Genomic DNA, 18475 nt, shown 5'->3' with positions numbered 1-18475 from the left:
GGATGCTTTCACAGTACTTTTGTGCCGCTGATGTGTTGCTTCGGGTTAAAGTTCAAGGTGAGCCTCTGGCTCTCTTTGGGCTTTTTCCTTTTCTTATTGCTTTAACAAAATGCAACATCCATTTCAGCTTTTTCTACTTATTTTAAAATTTTCCATAAACTAAATACACACATTTGGAAAATGCATGTTTTGAATTTAAACTGCTGTGTTTCTGCATGGCCGGCAATACAGAAACACATAGCTGTGGTCGCTATAAGTGGATGTTAGAGCTCTTAATAGCCATTGTTGAATTCTTGGACAAGCTGCTTTACATCCATAGACTCCAGGATATTACTATCAGCCATATGAGCCAATTCCTCTACTGTTTGTAATGTACTATTTTACAAAGACATACATTTAAGAAATAACTTTTACAATAGCACAATAGCACACACACCAACTGCAAGGACAGGACAGAGACCAGAAATAGAGAAGGCACTGATTAATACAAAGGAGCAGTGGGGAATAGCACGGGGCTGCAAACTGAAAGACAGGTTGTCACTGGGGTCGTTTGAAAGACAATGGGAGCCAAGCCAGAGCAGACAAGCTATTGTGGAGGGAGGCAAGGAGGTCTCTTTTAGTCAGGCTGCAGAGTGACCACATGTGGCCATAGAGGGGCTCTGGGAATACAGCAGGTCTGGATTTCTGTTCAATACTCCATGTTCTCACTCACTTTTTTCTTCCCTTATTTTTGTCTTTTTCTTAAATTATACTTTTCCTCTTTGTTTCTGTTTCTGACACGAAAAATACTTGTTGCTTTATTGTAAGTAAGTAATACACAGACAGAAATAACAGAAATAGTGCACCCACCTCATCCAGCACAGCATCAGCCTCTTCCTCGGTTTTCCCCGGAAACCTGATCCTCATGGCGGTGAGTGCGGCCAAAGTCTGACGCACCAGCTCGGCCTCCTGCTCTTTACTCCTCAGATTTATCAGAGGGTCGCCCTGCACGCACACACACAAGCAGAAAGAAACCAAATGAGTATACAGATGCACATCAATATTTAGTAAAAGGTTTAATTCACCACTATAGTATCATATCACACTTATATGCTACAATACCCAGCTTTAGTTATAAGGACAAGTACTCTAAGTAGATGTAATTGCTTTAAGTGCTACAATTAATTATTATTTTCACTAATACAGTAAGAAATATATCAATTAATGATGTTTCCCCTGATAATAAAGGCAAATTGACTTTCTGTGTCATCTCAATGTACAGTGGGGCAAAAAAGTATTTAGTCAGCCACCAATTGTGCAAGTTCCCCCACTTAAAAAGATGAGAGAGGCCTGTAATTTTCATCATAGGTACACTTCAACTATGAGAGACAGAATGGGGGGAAATAATCCAGGAAATTACAGGCCTCTCTCATCTTTTTAAGTGGGAGAACTTGCACAATTGGTGACTAAATACTTTTTTGCCCCACTGTGTGTAGCGATGTCCACTTAATTACCTCGCTATAAGAGAGATTCACACATGGCAAAACAATGGGAGCAGAGTGTAATGTGTTATTCCTGTATTATGTATATCCGTCATTATTATTTCAAACTATCAGGGGCACATTTCATGAACAGGCATTTTTGTCATTAATTTATGATCCTGCTGCCACCTCTTGTAGTCACAGATCATTGTTTCCTTTACATAGCGGTTATACCAGCGTCAGTCATATGCATCATGATATGTGAAAAAATAACATCCACAAAACAACATTATTGTTATTATCGTTACAGAAATGCACTCACTGGTGAACCTATATCCACTTTGAGGTTTCCAGTACCAGCATATTGCCACACGTGTGACTCCCACAGGGATGCCAAGTGTTGCAAGACGGTAAAGAAAACAAGGGGACTCGTCTATCGTTTTGTATGCGTGTGTGTCAGGATGCAAGCGCACAACCAGTGCTTTTTATGACCTTTTTTCATTTCAAAGGAGTTCCACATCGCTACATTCTCAGTGTTTAAAAAGCATTCTGCTCCATTTCGTTACGCTGTATCCAAAGGTTACCAGCATACTTGTAAAGAAGGAAGTAGAGTGGAGTAGGCAGGCAAAAAGCAACAGATGGCAACATCATAGAGGATCATTGTGGTAAGTTACAGTAGGCCTATACAGCACTGAAGAGGCTGCTTAAAAGCTTCCTTGTGGGCCAGGATACAATATATGCCACAGGAGGAGAAAAGCAAAGGGGAAAAGTAAAACATATTGTGGCAGAACAAGTAAATTTGTGCATCAGACTTTGGTGAAGTAGAATTGGAAAGTACTTCTTAAATGTTTACTTTAAACCAAGTTGGAGTAGCGGATCAGCAGAGGATTTCCACGCTGAGCAATATGACAGCTTGACTGTTTGAAAATGAATTTAGTATACTTTCCTACGACTGACAATTTCCTCAAAACTCTGAATTGTAAGGAGGTAAGCCCTGCTTTGTGTGTGTGTTTGGAGTATCTTACTATGTTGGAATGGATGGTCCCCATGCTGTTGCTGTGAGGCACACGGTGGGCGGAGCCACTGCGGCTCAGCGAATGCGAGCGAAGTGTGGCAGAGCTCGGTCTGACGAGGGGAGTGGCCATGGGAACTGTAGGAGAAGGTCTAGACGCCAGCGCCCGCATCTCATTGGGCGATGAGAGGGAGGCGATTGAGCGTGGGCAGGAGATGGAGCGTCTGATTGGACCAGAAAGTGTTGGGGAAGCGGAGGGGGCGGGGCTGGTTTTAAGTGGCTTGATTGGAGGTTTCCAGTGCATTCGACCTGTAGAGAAACAGAAGAGAGGGAGAGTGAAGGGGAGGGGCTCTGACTCAGTGTCACCCTTTAATTTCTTTTCTTCCCCAATCCTGTCTCAGTGCCCCAGTCATTGTCAAGCTCTCCTCTCTGCTTTCCATCCGTTGCCGGGTGGCTTTGGAGATGAAGTGTGGCATTAAAACTCCCATTGCCGCACTCTGGCACACTGGCCCAGTGTGTGTATGTTATTAACAACCGCAGCATATGTAGTCGAAACCAGAAACTAAACAGTAGTCCGGTCTGGTTTGGGGATGGATTAAAGAGCAGCTCTCTCTCTCTGTCTGTCTCAGACACACACACATGTACACACAGAACGCACGCACCAACACATGGAAAATGAAGCTGAAAACCCACACTGACACTCTCCATCACCCTTGAAACTCCTCCAGCTTGTCTACCAGCCAGTGTATTAGTGTGTTTTCTTTTCGTGCAGTGTGTGTGTGTCTGACATTGAGTGTGCTCACAAGTGATTATATGTGCCTGTCTGTCTATGTGTGTTTCTGTGTGTGTGTGTGTGTGTGTGTGTGTGTGTGTGTGTGGCTGCTGAACCTTCCGAGGTTTGGCCATTGCCAAATGAGAGCATTATGGGGCTTAGTCCTAGCAGCTCTTTGGTGGCTTGGTATGGAGTAGGGTTTGGCAGGGTTACTGTCTCTGTCTGCACGCGCACACACAGATTCGGAGTCCTGAAGTTGAGTTTTTTCATGGATTTGTCCCTTATTTTGTGACAAATAGAATGAACTCATGCAAGAGTCCTCTCTATTGAGCAGTAAAACTAGCGGGCGACAATGCAATCAGAGATTTTTTTTCTTTCCAAGGTCAGCGCATGGATTGAGGCTGAAAGGTGTCCTCTTTCCCACTTCAGAGAGCTGAGACAGAGTTGATGTATGCGACTCATGCGAATTTGTAGGAATGCTTGAGCGTTATCACTCTCACTATAAAACAGGGAATATTTCAGCATTAAATTCAAGGAGTTTTCAAGGTAAACACTGAAAGGGGCCTTTTTTGCCATTTCTCTTTCAATTCCTTCTTCTCTTCCTTCTTCTCTGTTCTCTGTAACTGCACTGTTCAGGATGCTTTTGTTTCCTCAAGTGCTTTTCAGTGCTTTAGCATTTGTGCGTGTGTGTGTGTGGGTGTGAGCGTCCAGCTTGTGTGAGAAACTAAGAGAATCTTTTACTTTAGGAACTCGGCAACAAAGACCCCCATCTCACAAGTCACAGGCTACGCTCTCTCTGCTTACACTTTATTTAAAATCCATGGACTAATGTTTCATCATATCTGTAGGCATGTAAATTGTGGCGGGCTCATGGACATCTGTAATGTAGCACCTGCTGGCTCACACCACATCACAACCTGCCCTGCTGCTGCTGCTGCTGCTGTAGCTGCTGCTGCTGCTGCTGCTGCAGAGCGTCTATGTGCATGCACTGTAAGTACTGATCAAAGCGAAACTCTCAGCATTTGTATTTTGAAATGTATGCATGTATATGGAAATGTGTTCTGTACAACTATGAATATTTTTCAAACTGTATAAATGTGGAAAGTGTACCAGACTGGAGTGTTTCTCATGTGCTTGTAGCATCACAGGATCAATTCCAATTGCATCATTATATACATTCACGCTTGCTGTCTGTCCTTTCTGCACTTTATTCTCTGTCATGGATAAAATGGAAGTTGGGATGCAAATCCTAAAACAGAAATCAGAGCTTGGTTTTCGCAAGTAAGATAACTTCTGTAATCAAATGGAAGGTTCCAGGCAGAACAAAAAAGAGAGAAACCAACAAATAGGGCAGGAGCAAGAGAGAACAAACAAAATGAGGAGAAGGCAGGCAAAAAAATGAAGAAAGATGGGAGGAAATAAGGCCCACGTCAAACCCCCACGCTCTGGCTTCCTAATAAAGACATTCTTAGACACTTTTATACATCCTGCTCTTTACCTGAGCGCTCAGCCATGTTTTTGTCCTTGCTTTCCCCAAGGTCGTAGGAAACTTTCTTCTCCCTTTTCTCGCCCCCTCTACCTCCTCCGCCTGCTTTCCTCCTCTCCTCATCCTCTTCATCTGAGGAGGAGCAGGAGTTATCGGCGCTGCTGCCGCTGGTGAAGTCAGCCAGGTAGTCTGGTCGTTGACGTCTTGGTGTCTGACTGCATTCTGGCATGGCGGTCATCGGCTGGCAGGGACAAACACAGACACATAAGGCAAATACACATATATGCATAAGACATAACCGTACTGTAAGACAGAGCAGAGTGTGCACACGTAGATTCATATAATAGATGGAAGTAGAAGAAGATAAAGTATTACAGAGGAAACATACATGACAATACACACACACACACATATGTAAAGATCCCTCTGCCTTTATCCTCATGGGACTTTCCACAGACTGCATTTGCTTTCTAAACCTAAACCATCCAAAATGATCCAATTTTGAGAAAAATGTTCTCTTTTCAAAGGCCTAAAATTCCAGCGGTCTCTCATAAGGAGACACGAGTATGAAAATAAACAAACACACAGGCACACTTATACATAAAGACATTGTGATGTTGTCAACCCCCGTCAGCCGCTCCTCACCCTCAGCCCATTACCATCTGTCACTGGGAGACCTGGTGGCGGCACGGTCAACACACACGTGTTTGCCTGCCGGCTCATTATGCAGAGATGAACAATTACACATGCATTCCTTTATAAACCTGGCTGTCTTTATGAATAGGAACACGAGTGGCTTCATAATTTGAACAAATTTGACCTGATTGGATATATAAAGGTTAAATTCAAAAGTTTGTGTAAATTATTGAAAATTACTGTATATACAAGAGCAGTGGGAATTTCTCTTGACACAAATCTGCTGTTGTATTTCTACAAATAAGAACTTCTAAGTAGCTGACATCAGCTGACATGAAAACATGATCTGTTTCATCCCAAAACACAAACGCATGAGCATTTTATTAAGGTAGGAGTTCATTAAGGTGTGCGTCTACTTTGCATCCTGGATGGGATCAAACTGATAGCATTAATAAAGCATTTATACATCTGTTCTGCAACGGTTAGCTCGGGCAGTGCTGTCAGGCCACCCAAATTAATGGGCAGGAAGTGATCACAGGGCTTTCACAGTCACCGCTGGGTAGCTGTGTGGCTGAGTGATGGAGGAGTATAGAGACAGAAAGAGATTAAATACATGAGAGGAAAATAAAAGGGAAGATGGGAACATCAGATTGATGGGGAGAGAAATAAAGAGGAGGACAAGGTGAATCTGAGTATAGGAGCGGAGTGGAGGCTTTGAATAGACGAAGAGAACGGAAATGAACACAGAGAGAGAGAGAAAAGGACATTGAACATAAGAGTGGAGAGAGAAAAAGAGACAGGAACAGGCGGTGAATAAACAGCGGAGACCAAGGCAGAACGAGAGGGCCAAACACTGAGCAAACGAGGAGAGAGAAAGAAAGAGAGATAAAGAAAGAAAGGCTTTGGATATGTGCATGAGTGATTGGGTGAAGTCAAGCCAAATGATGAGCTGAGGAGAAAGGTGCAGAAAGAGGGCAACACCCCGTGGAACAAATGTGTTGAGGTGTATGTCATAATTAGGAAGGCAGCAGTCAAAATGGCAAAGACAAAAACTAAATAAAAGGAAAAGGAAAGAAAACCTGAAGGCACTTGATGGCTATCCCTCCTTTCACCATTTCACTTCCTGTCTTCCTTGCTTTCTACCTTTCTATTTCCTCAGCGATAACAAACCTCAGCGTGCCGTCCTTCCCTCAAAATCCTGTCTCTAATCCCTTTGCCTCACTCCTCTCTTCTAGCTTTCACAGACTCGTTGGTTCAGTTTCAGCAGATGGCTTGTGAGCCCTACACCCCGAGGAGTGAATCTATCCGTCACAGCGTTTTCTTTCCCCTGCTCTCAACATCTCCCTCTGCGCACTCAGCAACATTGAAAGTGACGGGGTCCAAATTAATTTGGACAACAGTGATTGTGTCTGAACAAGTCCTCATTCCAGCTAAGGCCTCTCTAATGCGGCGCTGAACTGCCCTGTCGAGTCCCTAACATACTGTTTGAGTGTTCCAGCCAATTTAGTCCTCGAGTGAGGGATGGATGTAGATGTGCGGTGAGAGGAAAAGGATGGAGAGGTGAAGGGAGAGGAGTGAAGCAAGGTGATGGAGGGAGTAATGTGCTGTCGTGGGAAATCGAGGGGGCGTATAGGTGTATGTGACAGAGAGAGAGAGATAGAGAGGGAGATAGACAGAAAGAAAGATAGCACGGAGGGAGCGAGAGAGACAGCCTGACAGCTGTCCCCTAAGGGAGTTGGGTCTTTTCTTTGGGCCTCTTTCTGATTCTTTTCTTTTTCACCTAACCCACTACCCCCCTCTTTATTTTTCTGAATCACGTCCTATGTGCTTTCTGTGGGCGTTAGCTCCAGGCATCTGCCTACCTGCCTCCCCCCTTCCTCCCTCTTTCTCTGTTTCTCTGCCACTCTTCTTTGCACTTTTTCTTAGGTCCCTTGAGGCATGTGGCTCTTATTCTCCCTCCTCTCTCTTGGTTTCTGTGTCTCCCTGCCTCTCTCTCTCTCTCTCTCTCTCTCTCTCTCTCTCTCTCTCACCCACCTTAGGGCCTCGTTGCCTGGAGGATTTGCCCATCAGCTTCTCATCGTCCAGTTCACACTGCTCCAGCAGATCCAAGATGTCCTCCTCCTGCACAACAGCACAATCCAAAAACAAAAGGTAGATGAGAATACGTCAAAGGTGATGATTTTTTTGTTACATATGGAGCATCAAGCATCAGCAAAGACTAATAGGGTAGTTCAATTTTGATGATACACTGATAAGGAATAATTAAAATTCTTTGATGTTTCATAACCCTGATACTTTGAACTCAAAATGAGATGTGAGAAAATAGGAGAAAGTTTGACTTCACAGGCCTATGTGCCTTATCAAGGGATTAGGAAAAAAGGCCCTGGCTGAACATGCATTGCTATTTGGCAGCGCTCATAGAGGCTGGATTTGGAAAAGGCAGCGTCACGGCCATCGCCAATATGTTGGGGCCTTGGCCATTTGGCCATAGCTGAAATGCAGGCAAAGGTGATTAATGTTGCTTCACGTCTGGGACATAAAAGGCTCCCAATACGCTCAAATACAGATGAAAAGTGATTGTTTTCTCTCAGATTAGCCATCAAGCTGCTTTCTCGGGTCTGTGAAAAGGTCACTGTGCCCCTGGCTCTCTGAGTCATTGTATGTGTACATATGTGAACCGCGGCATATTTCCATGTCTGGAAGTATTCTTCTGTCTCACACATCTGTGGGCTCTTTTTTCTAAATTCTATTTTACTGTTTACATTCTTAGTTCATATATACCTCCAGATACTTTGTGCTTGTGCGACAATGGAAACATTTTTGTGCATGATGGTGAAAACGTGTAATGGACCAGTCTCAACCGTGTTGGGATGAACCTCGTCTTGATTGAGCCCCATCAAACAGTTGAACTAGTGTCAGATGTAAAAGTGTAAACATAAAAGAAGTAAAACATTACAAGGAGAGTTGGCAGATCTTTACGGAGTGGGTTAGCTGGGTGTATCACTTCCAAACCCACATTATCTATGTGGATATTTTTATTTTATTTTTGTTATTGCAGTATTATCATCTACAGCATATTTGTCCTTAGGTTATGCCTTAAGAGAACCGCAATTTAAGAATTATCATTACATTTATATATGTATTGTGCCCAGCCATTCATTAAGATGTGATAGGATACTGACACTAGACAGCTTGTATAAGTGTTTATGTTTATTTAACGTAATGATTAAAAACAGTAAATAAATATTACTTTGCCTTGGTTTAAAGAATTTACTAAGAAATTAGAGGCATTACTTTTACTTAAAAGTCTACCAACTCAGTAACCTTTCATCCGTCCCCTCCCACAGTGGCTTAAAAACCACTGGAGGCCTATTACTTTGTTAATTCACAGCAAAGCAGATTACATGGATGTTTTGACATGTTTTACAGCATGGGGGGAAACCAAACTTGACATATATTCAGAAATTACAGATGAACTGAAAACAATTTACTTTCTCCAAAGTAAAAGTGTTTATAACACAGACTCTACATCAAATGATGCGGCTCCACAGAGTGGAGTTGGCTCTTACTTAACAATCACTGGCTGCTCTGTCACTAATGAGCATTTCAAAACTTGTTTAGAAGACGTCTGTTTGATCACTTTACCAATTAAACATTTTATATCCTGTGTGTATAATATGAGGCTGCATGTTACAGTACTTTGCTATCACCAGTAATCTCCACATAGGCCAGCTCATAAACTATATTGTCCAAACAAAGTACTTTTGTGGCACTAGAGGACCGAGTGTGTCGACCTGTTCAACGGTCTTCACATGAAGCCTTTATTGTGTTTTTATCCATTTTTGTTGAAAAGGCAGTAATTTTTTCTATTGCTGGCAGCTTTTACCATGCCCTTCTCTGACTCCATCTATCTTGGCTGTTTGACAGATGACCCCGTCTCATCCATTTCTGTGGTAATATAGTCAGCAGATGCTTTCCACTGGTTAGGAATCTATTTCCTCCATGGTAAAAAAAAAAAACCATACACACACCCCTGTGCCAGCAGAAAACCTCGAGCTTATTCCTTTAGACGAGTAAAACCTGGTCCGGATTCATTCCTTCTTCTAACAAGGAGGATAGTGTTGGTGGAGAGAGGACAGACAATGACCCTTCTATTCCCACTGTTCAGCAGAAAAATATTTTCTAATTCTTACTTAACAAACAGCAGCGGTAAGAAAAAAAAAGCACTTCTGCCATTTACAAAGGTGGCATATGTTACCATTGTGGGTGCTATTACTTTGGTTGCCTGTAGATGGCGAAAATCTGCATTTCTAAACGGCTACTGCCTTTACTTTTTATGCCTGTAGGTGGCGGTGGTTAGGTTGGAGCTGCAGGCTCAAATGCAGTGCAGGTGCTCTTCAGATGGATGATACTGGCTGGTCCTAGTTTCAGGTGCTTCACATCAATTGTGTGTTGTTAGTTCTACCTGATGTGCAACATAATTAGCTGCTGTTTGGTGTACTCTTCCTATTTTCCTCTTTACTGTCTATTACTGGAGGTACATTTGGAGCTGTCCTCACCAAGAGTACCCTGTGTACTGTACAAGGTAGTAAACACTGTCTTCTTACTGCAGGAAACAGAACTTGATTCACAAGAACATCAAGTCCAGCTGAAAATCTATTTAAAGCTATGTTTTTTTTATGAACAAGATGAATCTTCTTAAAAAAGCATGGGTACTGTAGGTGAAAATTGTTAAAAACTTCCAACTAATCACCCTCGCAGATTCTTAATATCCCACTTTGCAGACCACTTTGATTGGCCCTGATTGTAAAGTGCTCCCAGACAACATTTGCAGTTTGTGTATGTGTGCTATGTTATTATATTGGCAGAGGACTAGAGGCTGACTAAGTATGCACCTGCTACCAACAACATTTTTATTTTCTATTTTCAGTATTTATGTGAGAAAAATGTGGGAATGGCAAGGCAGCAACTGACTGGGTGGAGAGGCATGGATAGCTAATAACAGAACTAACAATTTGAAGCGTACCTGTCACCCTCGCTGAAATGGAAGTGGGGAGAAGGGCGATGTAGAAACCAGTGTGACCAATGGCTGCATTGTCTTTAGCACAGCAGTAAAGGCAGGAAGGAGGCTCTGCAGTGCATCAGCAAGTTATCGCTAGGATTACAGCAAACGTTTTGTTTTCTTTGACAGTGTGACAATCCATGACATTTTTCAATTCATGGCCCTGAGAAGTCCACAAAAGCAGCAAACATGAGCCTTCTGGGAACAGCGTCTCTCAGATATGTTGATGACATGTTCATGGCAAATGACCTGTATTGTTTTACTAGAGGACCACAACAGAAATAAGCCTTCAGGCTTTTTGTGTTTTCATCCTCTGTGATTTTTAATGCATGTAATGACTGCAGAGCAGGCAATGTTATATGTGTTGAATCATCTAATAAATTCATTAATTCATTCATTTATGGCTTGGACAGGTAATAGCCGTCAGAGGATGAATTATTATTGAACAGGCAACGTGAATCGGCGACAACAGCACTCAAGCTAATTTCATTATGCAAACACAGTGACTGAACAAAAGCAAAGCTGAATTCTGTCAGAAAAGTAACTTAAATCACATTTTAGTCTGGACTGGAATAAACATGTAATGTTAACAAAATGGGAGGAAAAATATTTGAAACAAATGCATTAATTATAGTCTGAATATTGAATTAAAATTTAGAAACATCCTTTCATTACCATAAATTGCCGAGATTAGTATCTCTCTCTCTGTCCGTTACAAAGGTCCAGTCCAGTTGTCACTCACAAGCGTGTTATTAGATAGCAAACTCTGCAGCGTCCTTTGTTCACATTATCTTTCTCCCTTCCTACTTTGAATGAGAGCCACATCTCTGTGTGTTGATTAAATTAAACTAACCTCAGCCTGTGTTTTGACTCTGCCTCATCTTTGATTGACATCTCCATAAAAATTCTCTGCAGAGGTTCCACTCTCGGAAGGACACATAATAACTCTCTGAAAAACAAATCGCAAAGGGCTGGAGGCTGTTCAGATGGGTTTGTTCCGACAAAAGCTGAAATCTTTCCCCAGTGCTTAGAAATGAATTTGAAATGTCAATACTATTGTCAACTATCCATATTCAGTATTCACTCTTACTATTCATTTGCCAAAAGGAGTTTCATCAGCATCTTACCTACTCATCAATGCTTCTTCCCTCCATGTGTTTCAATACCCCAAAATGTCCTCCTATCTCTTTTTGTTTCACTGATTTGTTCTTTCTGAATACATAACCAGAAAATGCCTCTTCCTGTTGCTTTTTTTTTTGTACCTGACTCATCATCCTGATTCATAGTGTGTTCATAATAGAGGTCTGTCACAGTACATCAGAAGAGACAAAACAACTATCTCTATTAGCATCTCACCATTGTTTTACTTTATGACTATTTTTCTCATTCGCGTGTCCATTAAAACCCTCCGCATTCCTCTCTTTTCTCCGTGTCCTGTAATGTGAGGTATGGACTTCTCTCCTTTGGTCTATTCATACCTTTACCTTCAAAGTTTAGCAGAAGTTGCAGTATATTTCTCCTGGTACATGAGAAGAGTTGGCATTCATATGCATACAATAACTTCTATCCCTGTACAAACATGCACATACTTCAGTACATGGCCACATAAGTTTATATGTACATACATTCACATGTATATGCATCCCTGAATCTTAAGATAAATACTTCAAAAAAGTAGGAAAGTAGATTTGAATATGTAGGCAGCAACTGTAATCAACTTTGAAGCATCTTCGCAACTAACTCTGACAGAAAGGGAAAAAAAATAAGACAAGAAGACACATAAAGAGGACAAGGGAAAGTGCAGAGTGTCTAACTGTAAAGAATCAAAAACGACATTGTTGTGTGGGATTTGATTTCCTTTTAAAAACTCATGTACACAGGATAATAAATATTTGTGGAGAGATGGAGTGAAGACAGTGGAAAAGTGAGGTGAGATGGAGCAGAAGGACATTCTGTCAGACGTTCTAACAAATATGAAGGACTGCGGCACACTTTCCGCATTATTTGCGCATCCTTTTTTGTCTCTGTGGGTAGAATCTTAATAGAAATGTGTGTGCATTTCTTTTCTTTGCCATGTGCTTGTCCACAAGTGTCTGCATATTGTGTGTAGATGTTTGTGTGTGGGTCTCTGCAGGTTTCTATGATGTGTGTGTGTGTGTGTGTATGTGTGTGTGTGTGTGTGTGTGAGTGCGTGTGTGCGTGTCAGTCTGCCACTGACGTACGTGCCTTCATTCGTTTCAGAGGATTATTCATTTCCTTTTGAAGTGAGGCAGCTCGCCCGGCGAGGAAGGTCTGAAAGGCGGCCGAGAGCAGGCTTTCATACTTCTCCAACAGCAGCTTGTCGTCTGGGGGGTAAATACGTCTGTAGGCCGCAGAGACACACAGAGAAAAGCAAGGAGGGTGAGGGAGGAGTGGAGACAGTGAGAAAGAAATGGCAAAGAAGGAGGGTAATCAGTGCAGGGAGAAGGGGGATGAGAAGGAAAAGAGAAGAAGTGATGAAATTGAGTAAAAGAGAAAGAGAAAATAGAGTTGGCGGTTCATAAAGGAGAGGGTGGGAGTGATGGGGTGGAGAGAAAGAGAGAAGAGGGGGATTGAGGTTCAGCAAAAGAGGGATATGAGGTGAGAGGAGGAGCAGTGATAGAATTGGGAGGGAGGGACCAGTGATGGATAAAGGACATAAGAAAGGAAGGGGTTAGAAAAAAAATTAAGAAAGGGGTGACAAAGAGATAGAAAGATGTGGGAAAATGAGCAAGAAAGACATAGAGAAAAGATACAAATATGGAAAGAGGGAGATATTGATGAAAGAAGAGGGAGGAGTGGATGGAGTGAGGCACAGACAGGTCGAGGCACAGCAGGTGAGAGCGGTAGATGGACAGAAAAAAAGAGCAAACGAGGAGAAACGCAGGCAGGAAGAATTGTTAGTATTTCAATGCCAGGTGTGAAAGAATGGAGAGACAAAGGAAAGGTGAGTGGCACGATCAAGGGAGAAGAATGAGTGAGGAGGAGGAGGAGGGAGCAAAGAGGAAAAAGACTGTAAGAAGGAAGTATTAATGAAGACTTTGAGTTAAAAGTCACTGTTCAAACTACAGTCTTTCCACATGGCCTACACTGCGGACACTCACTGAGATGTGCACGCTTGTCGCAATCTTTGCTAATGTGCCTATTCACACATCCTGCATAGTTCTGCTTAGTTTTAACAGTGCCCAGTGTTTATCTTTGGCCTGAGGGGATTAGGAAAATGTATAAACCTCTGCTTGGTTATCCTCATGATACATCTCCAAACTCTCCCCGAGTCATCGCTTTAGCCATCAAATCAAAACAATGACGGTGTTTTAATCAAAATAAGCATTGGCCTGTGCAGAGTGCAAAAAGCAAGGAAATAGTTTGGCGTCTGCACAGACACATTTAGAGCCAGACTCCTCCAGAGTTGACCTTTTGAATCAACAGAGATTTAAAGTTAAAGGGGGTTAAAGTACAGACCTGCTTTTTAAAAACATGAAGTTGGACGTAATGTTTATGCAGCAGGAGGAAAGGTTCTGCCATGAGGATCAAGAGATTTTTGTAAATATTGATTACTAAACTTACTGCTAAGTTATTCCCACACATCAGCATCTGAATTGTAGATTTTAGAGCAAGTACAGTGTCAAGCTAAGTTTAACATTGCACAGTTTCACCATTAAAAGTTTTATTGCACCCAATCTGCCATTTAACAATTTTATACAGAGACGCTGGTCTGGCTGCATGATTTCCACATTGTTGGGAAGTTGACCCAATTCTATGCATTACTTTAGTTAATTCAGTCCAAATCGAGCAACTACCGAATGCTAAGAGACCTGACATGAACCAATCACTTTATTTCCCTCCTTAGGCGCTATCCTATATTAGATTTTCTGACTGCCAAACCTTTTAACCACCTTTATGTTACAGGTTTTTCCCCTTGAGAGACACTCTGAGAAATGTGGAAAAAGTCCCTTCATAAGCTGAACTGAAATGATGACGTATGAAAAGAGCCAGCACTTACCAATCCTCAAAGAGCAGCATAAATCACTTGACTGGAAAGCATAAGGTCAACACTTTAATAGTGGGTGTTAACTGCTCCCTCTTTTTGGCACCCTCCATCTCTGAACATATGGACATTTTATGTGAGGGTGACCCTACAATATTTTTTGAAATAAAATGTTCATGTTCAGGCATATTTCCCTCCCATATGTTCCCAATTGTGCTAGAAACCAGACTAATATTCATATTACATTTACAGCGGTTTAAAACTATGTTGGTTTTGGTCAACAGCATCTCGCAAGCCTCCTGATTCCAACTGCTAAAATGACGTTAGATGAACATCAACAATGGCACCAACCAGCTGGGTTTCCCTCTGATGCCACAGGGCCCCGGCTTGTCTGTACCTGATGCAAGTTTCATCTAATAGCCGAATGTAAGTAAGTTCATTATCCGAACTCATCTAATGAGAAGCAGTGTGTTAATCAGGCTCCAGTGCTGCGCCGGGACACCATTTGAATGCTAAGAGGTCTTTATTAGGGGTGCTCCAGACAGACCTCAGCCTGTCTGATTGACTGTCTGGCTGCGTGTCGGAAAAGAGGAAGGAGGTGACAGCACTTCATGCAGGCTGGGATCAGCGTTCTGACTCGCCATTCAGTCAAGTGATGAGTCAAGGAGTCACTTACACTTGGGGAGACAGCAAGAAGGGCAAGTGTGTGTGTGAGTCAACTGTGTAGGTGTGTTTGTGTGCAACAAAATTGGGAGAAAGAAAATCAAAACCTGGAAATGTATTACAGTACATGTTGGATAAAGAGAGAGAGACTGAGGGAGTGAGCGACCATTAACACTTTGCAGGGGCTAACCGATAAATCAGTAGTTGCTGTTACTGAGTCATACTTAAAGGTGGATCTGCTCCGTCTGTGAGGTTACTGTTAAAATTTGACATGCCTGATGTCTTCCAAAGTCCCAGCTGGAGTTACAGGAGGGGAAAACAGAGGTGTGGGGGGAAGGACGAGATGAAGAATAGCTTGCAGTAGGCAGGCAAAGTATACATTTAAATTTCTGATATGCTGAAAAGGTAATATTGTGCACTGAGAAGTAACAATTCAAACCTTGCCCTGACACACTCTGATTTCTTTCCTCACTTTCTATTTTACATGTTCTCTCCATCTTAATTCTTCTGTCTCACGCTTTCAAAACATTTGATGTTCTCTTTTGTTTGCTCTCTCTGCAGCAGTATTATTTATTCTCCTGAGAGCCTGGCGCTCTGCAGATGACCCGATGAATGGAAGCAGTGCTGGCACCGCTACAGTGGGTGGAGCTCCTGGAGGGAGAGCCCTCCTCTCTGGCTGTTTGCGTCTTCCTCACCTGTAGTTTCCCAGATGTTGCTTTTCATGCTCTTCCCTGGAAATCTGCTTGCGGACTTGTGCCAGTCGTTCTTTCTAGAAATGGGAGAAAAGCAAAGGAAGAAGGATCTGCAACCGCTACTTGTGTTTCTAATAGAAACAAAGAAAAGAATAAAGTCTTAAAAATGAGTAGGCAAGAGGCGGAGATGGACAAGAAGAAAGTCTCACCTAGCAATGCCTCAAAACTTAGAGTTATTTTACCACCTACTCTCTTATTAATGTTACAAAGGTATAATTGCAGAGCTCAGTTGGCCATTTTGTCATGAGTCAGATTGGGGTTCACTCCACTTCTGGCACTGCGGTATCATTGAGCTCTGCGTGATGTGCGCCTTCAATAGGCCCAAACCTGGTCTCGCACTTCAGCCATAACAGCACTTAAAGATGAGGTAGTGCCCTTTTTAAAATAGTGCCTCGTGCCATCTCTCCTTATTCCCACTGATTACTGCTGTGGCTGATCAAAAGGCTAATCAAAGAGGGTGGGAGGCGTCAAGCACTACTAGCTGCCACTTTTCCCCATATAGATGAGAAAAGCTCGCTTGACTTCTCCATTTCAAAGAGAGAATAATTAAATGGTATGCTTGTCTCGGAACACTTTTACTCTTTTGACATAGAGCAAGAAAGTTGATCTGATTTTCTGCTCAGACTCTCCACTGTCCTTGTTTCAGTCCTGATATATCCTGTATAACACAAACACCCTGATGTATTGTTGGGCTGTTTAATGAAGTCAACATGTCCTACGAAGTAAGGGTTTCTATTTACTAACCGATTGTGTTAACGAAATGTCCCAGACGATATCTCTGAACACATCTTTGATGAGCACCTGTCCCTGAGTTGTTGAAGCCTTTTGTTCTGTGGCTTAAAAGGCTTAAAGGGTGTCTCATGACTCGGGTCTTATGACTGTACAGCCTTTGTTTTAGTCCCCAGGCTCGTTTTGAAAGTCCAGTTGGGGAAATGAATGCGTTTCGCTCTTAACTTCCTTGACCGTAGTCAAGGTGAACCACCTTGTACAGGTGCATAGCATCCCAGATGCTCCCCTGCAGTTGGTCAGCCGCCAGCAGAGAGAAAGTACTTTTACTCGGCAGATCCCAGGTGGTAATATGAGTAACTGCGTAAATGTGAAGCACAGTCTTGCTCAGCAAATTTCGTAGTGAATAATGAGGTTTAAACTGAATGCAATAGTTAAATAATTTGTTTGTGCCTTACCAGCTCTTCTCTCCTTCGCTCCAGTGTGTGACGTTGTTTCTCCCAGTCCGAGGAAGCAGCCGACAGTTTCTTCATGGAGCCGTGTCCATAGAGACGTCTCTGAGCTTCTGCCTTTTGTTGGGCCAGGTTGCGTTTCTTATCACTGGCTCTGGATCAACATAGAACAAGTGCAGAGTCAAGAGGACGGACAAAAGCAGCACCATTCATGTATACTATCTAAGAATACAAAGCTTTCTTTTCTTTTTTTATTTCCTGTCCACATACTGCAATAGTTCTTTCAGAAAACAAAGACTTTATTTTATCACTACAGCAGATGTTATATCAGCAAAACTGTTTTTTTGTTAATGCTGTAAACTATGATGAAGTTTGACAGCATGCATGTTACATCCCTAACTAATGGACTGACCTTAATTTGCCTTTTGATCACATAATTGTGGCCGTTAAAAAAAAAAAAAAAAAGAAAAGAAGAAAATCTCTCACAAAACATTCAACAATGCGGAGATAAAGATGGAGCGGAGACACAAACAAACTGACAACCTCAGGATTAACAGGACCAGACAGCTAATTCTGTACAAGTGGGCCATTGCGGTCTGGAAAAAGGGCAATTCATTTTAGTCAATCGCTGGCCCTTTAAATTGGATATTGAGTGCTGTTGGGGGGCTGAGGTTTATCAATGTCCATGCCCGGTCGGGCCTGAATTGATCCCACGTTGATACAGTTGGTGTTGTGAGCAGAGTTGAGAGCCGACCTTACCTCTACACACCACCAACCCCTCCCTTTTGGGAAGCAAAGCCATTACTATATAAGGAAAAAGTGAGTGAGGTAGAACAAAGCCCTCATTCACTCCAGCGTGAACATAAGCAGTTTGTCCAGCGCAAAGAGCTCCCCGCTGCCTTTCAAGGCCTCCTACGATTTATTTGTCATGAAATAATCAAATCTCCCCTTTTAATCTGTGGGAACACAGTAAACATCAGCCATGAAACAAATCATTTTGATAAGAGATTTGTTTGTGCCGACTGAAACCAGGCGGGAGGATGGAGTGAGTTTTTATGTAGGATGGCTGCACCGTGCTCCACACTTGGCCAAACTAGATCTATGGTGCTGTATGTAATTGATCCGTTGTGTGTGTGTGTGTGTGTGTGTGTGTGTCTAGTAGAGTTGAGACTATATTTAGAGCAGTAAGAGGAGGACAAGTACAGAGAGAGTGAGAGAGAGAGAGAAAAAGAGAGCAGAGATCCAGAGGTCTGGTGTACGATGATCAATCAGTGGACAGACTCACTGTAGCCAGGGGACAGAAAAGCATGCCAGCAAACACACACAAACACACACACTACATATGTACAAAAATACATTAAGGTTGACAGTATGCGTGACCTTAACAGGCAAACAAATACACTCGTAAAGCATTTAAAGGAGCACCACAGTAAATATACAGAGAAGGG

The 18475-nt window shown here is 42.5% G+C and overlaps 1 protein-coding gene across 1 annotated transcript in view; it reads right to left on the bottom strand.

Moving 5' to 3' along the window:
* The window catches only part of ttll7 (tubulin tyrosine ligase-like family, member 7), a 59735-nt gene that overhangs the window by 15174 nt on the left and 26086 nt on the right, over positions 1-18475 (bottom strand). Inside the window, exons 10-16 of the mRNA XM_070832810.1 lie at positions 17034-17181; positions 15793-15866; positions 12655-12790; positions 7401-7487; positions 4743-4971; positions 2486-2781; positions 850-984 (exon numbers count right to left, since the gene is read on the bottom strand). Of these exons, the coding sequence (XP_070688911.1) occupies positions 850-984; positions 2486-2781; positions 4743-4971; positions 7401-7487; positions 12655-12790; positions 15793-15866; positions 17034-17181 (1105 nt within the window). The remainder of the gene's footprint in view (positions 1-849; positions 985-2485; positions 2782-4742; positions 4972-7400; positions 7488-12654; positions 12791-15792; positions 15867-17033; positions 17182-18475) is intronic.

The sequence above is a fragment of the Pempheris klunzingeri genome, chromosome 6 (genome assembly GCF_042242105.1).
Source record: "Pempheris klunzingeri isolate RE-2024b chromosome 6, fPemKlu1.hap1, whole genome shotgun sequence".
NCBI classification, from domain to species: Eukaryota; Metazoa; Chordata; class Actinopteri; order Acropomatiformes; family Pempheridae; genus Pempheris; species Pempheris klunzingeri.
The sequence above is the reverse complement of the archived record's forward strand: the minus strand, read 5'-3'. Positions and strand labels throughout refer to the sequence as shown.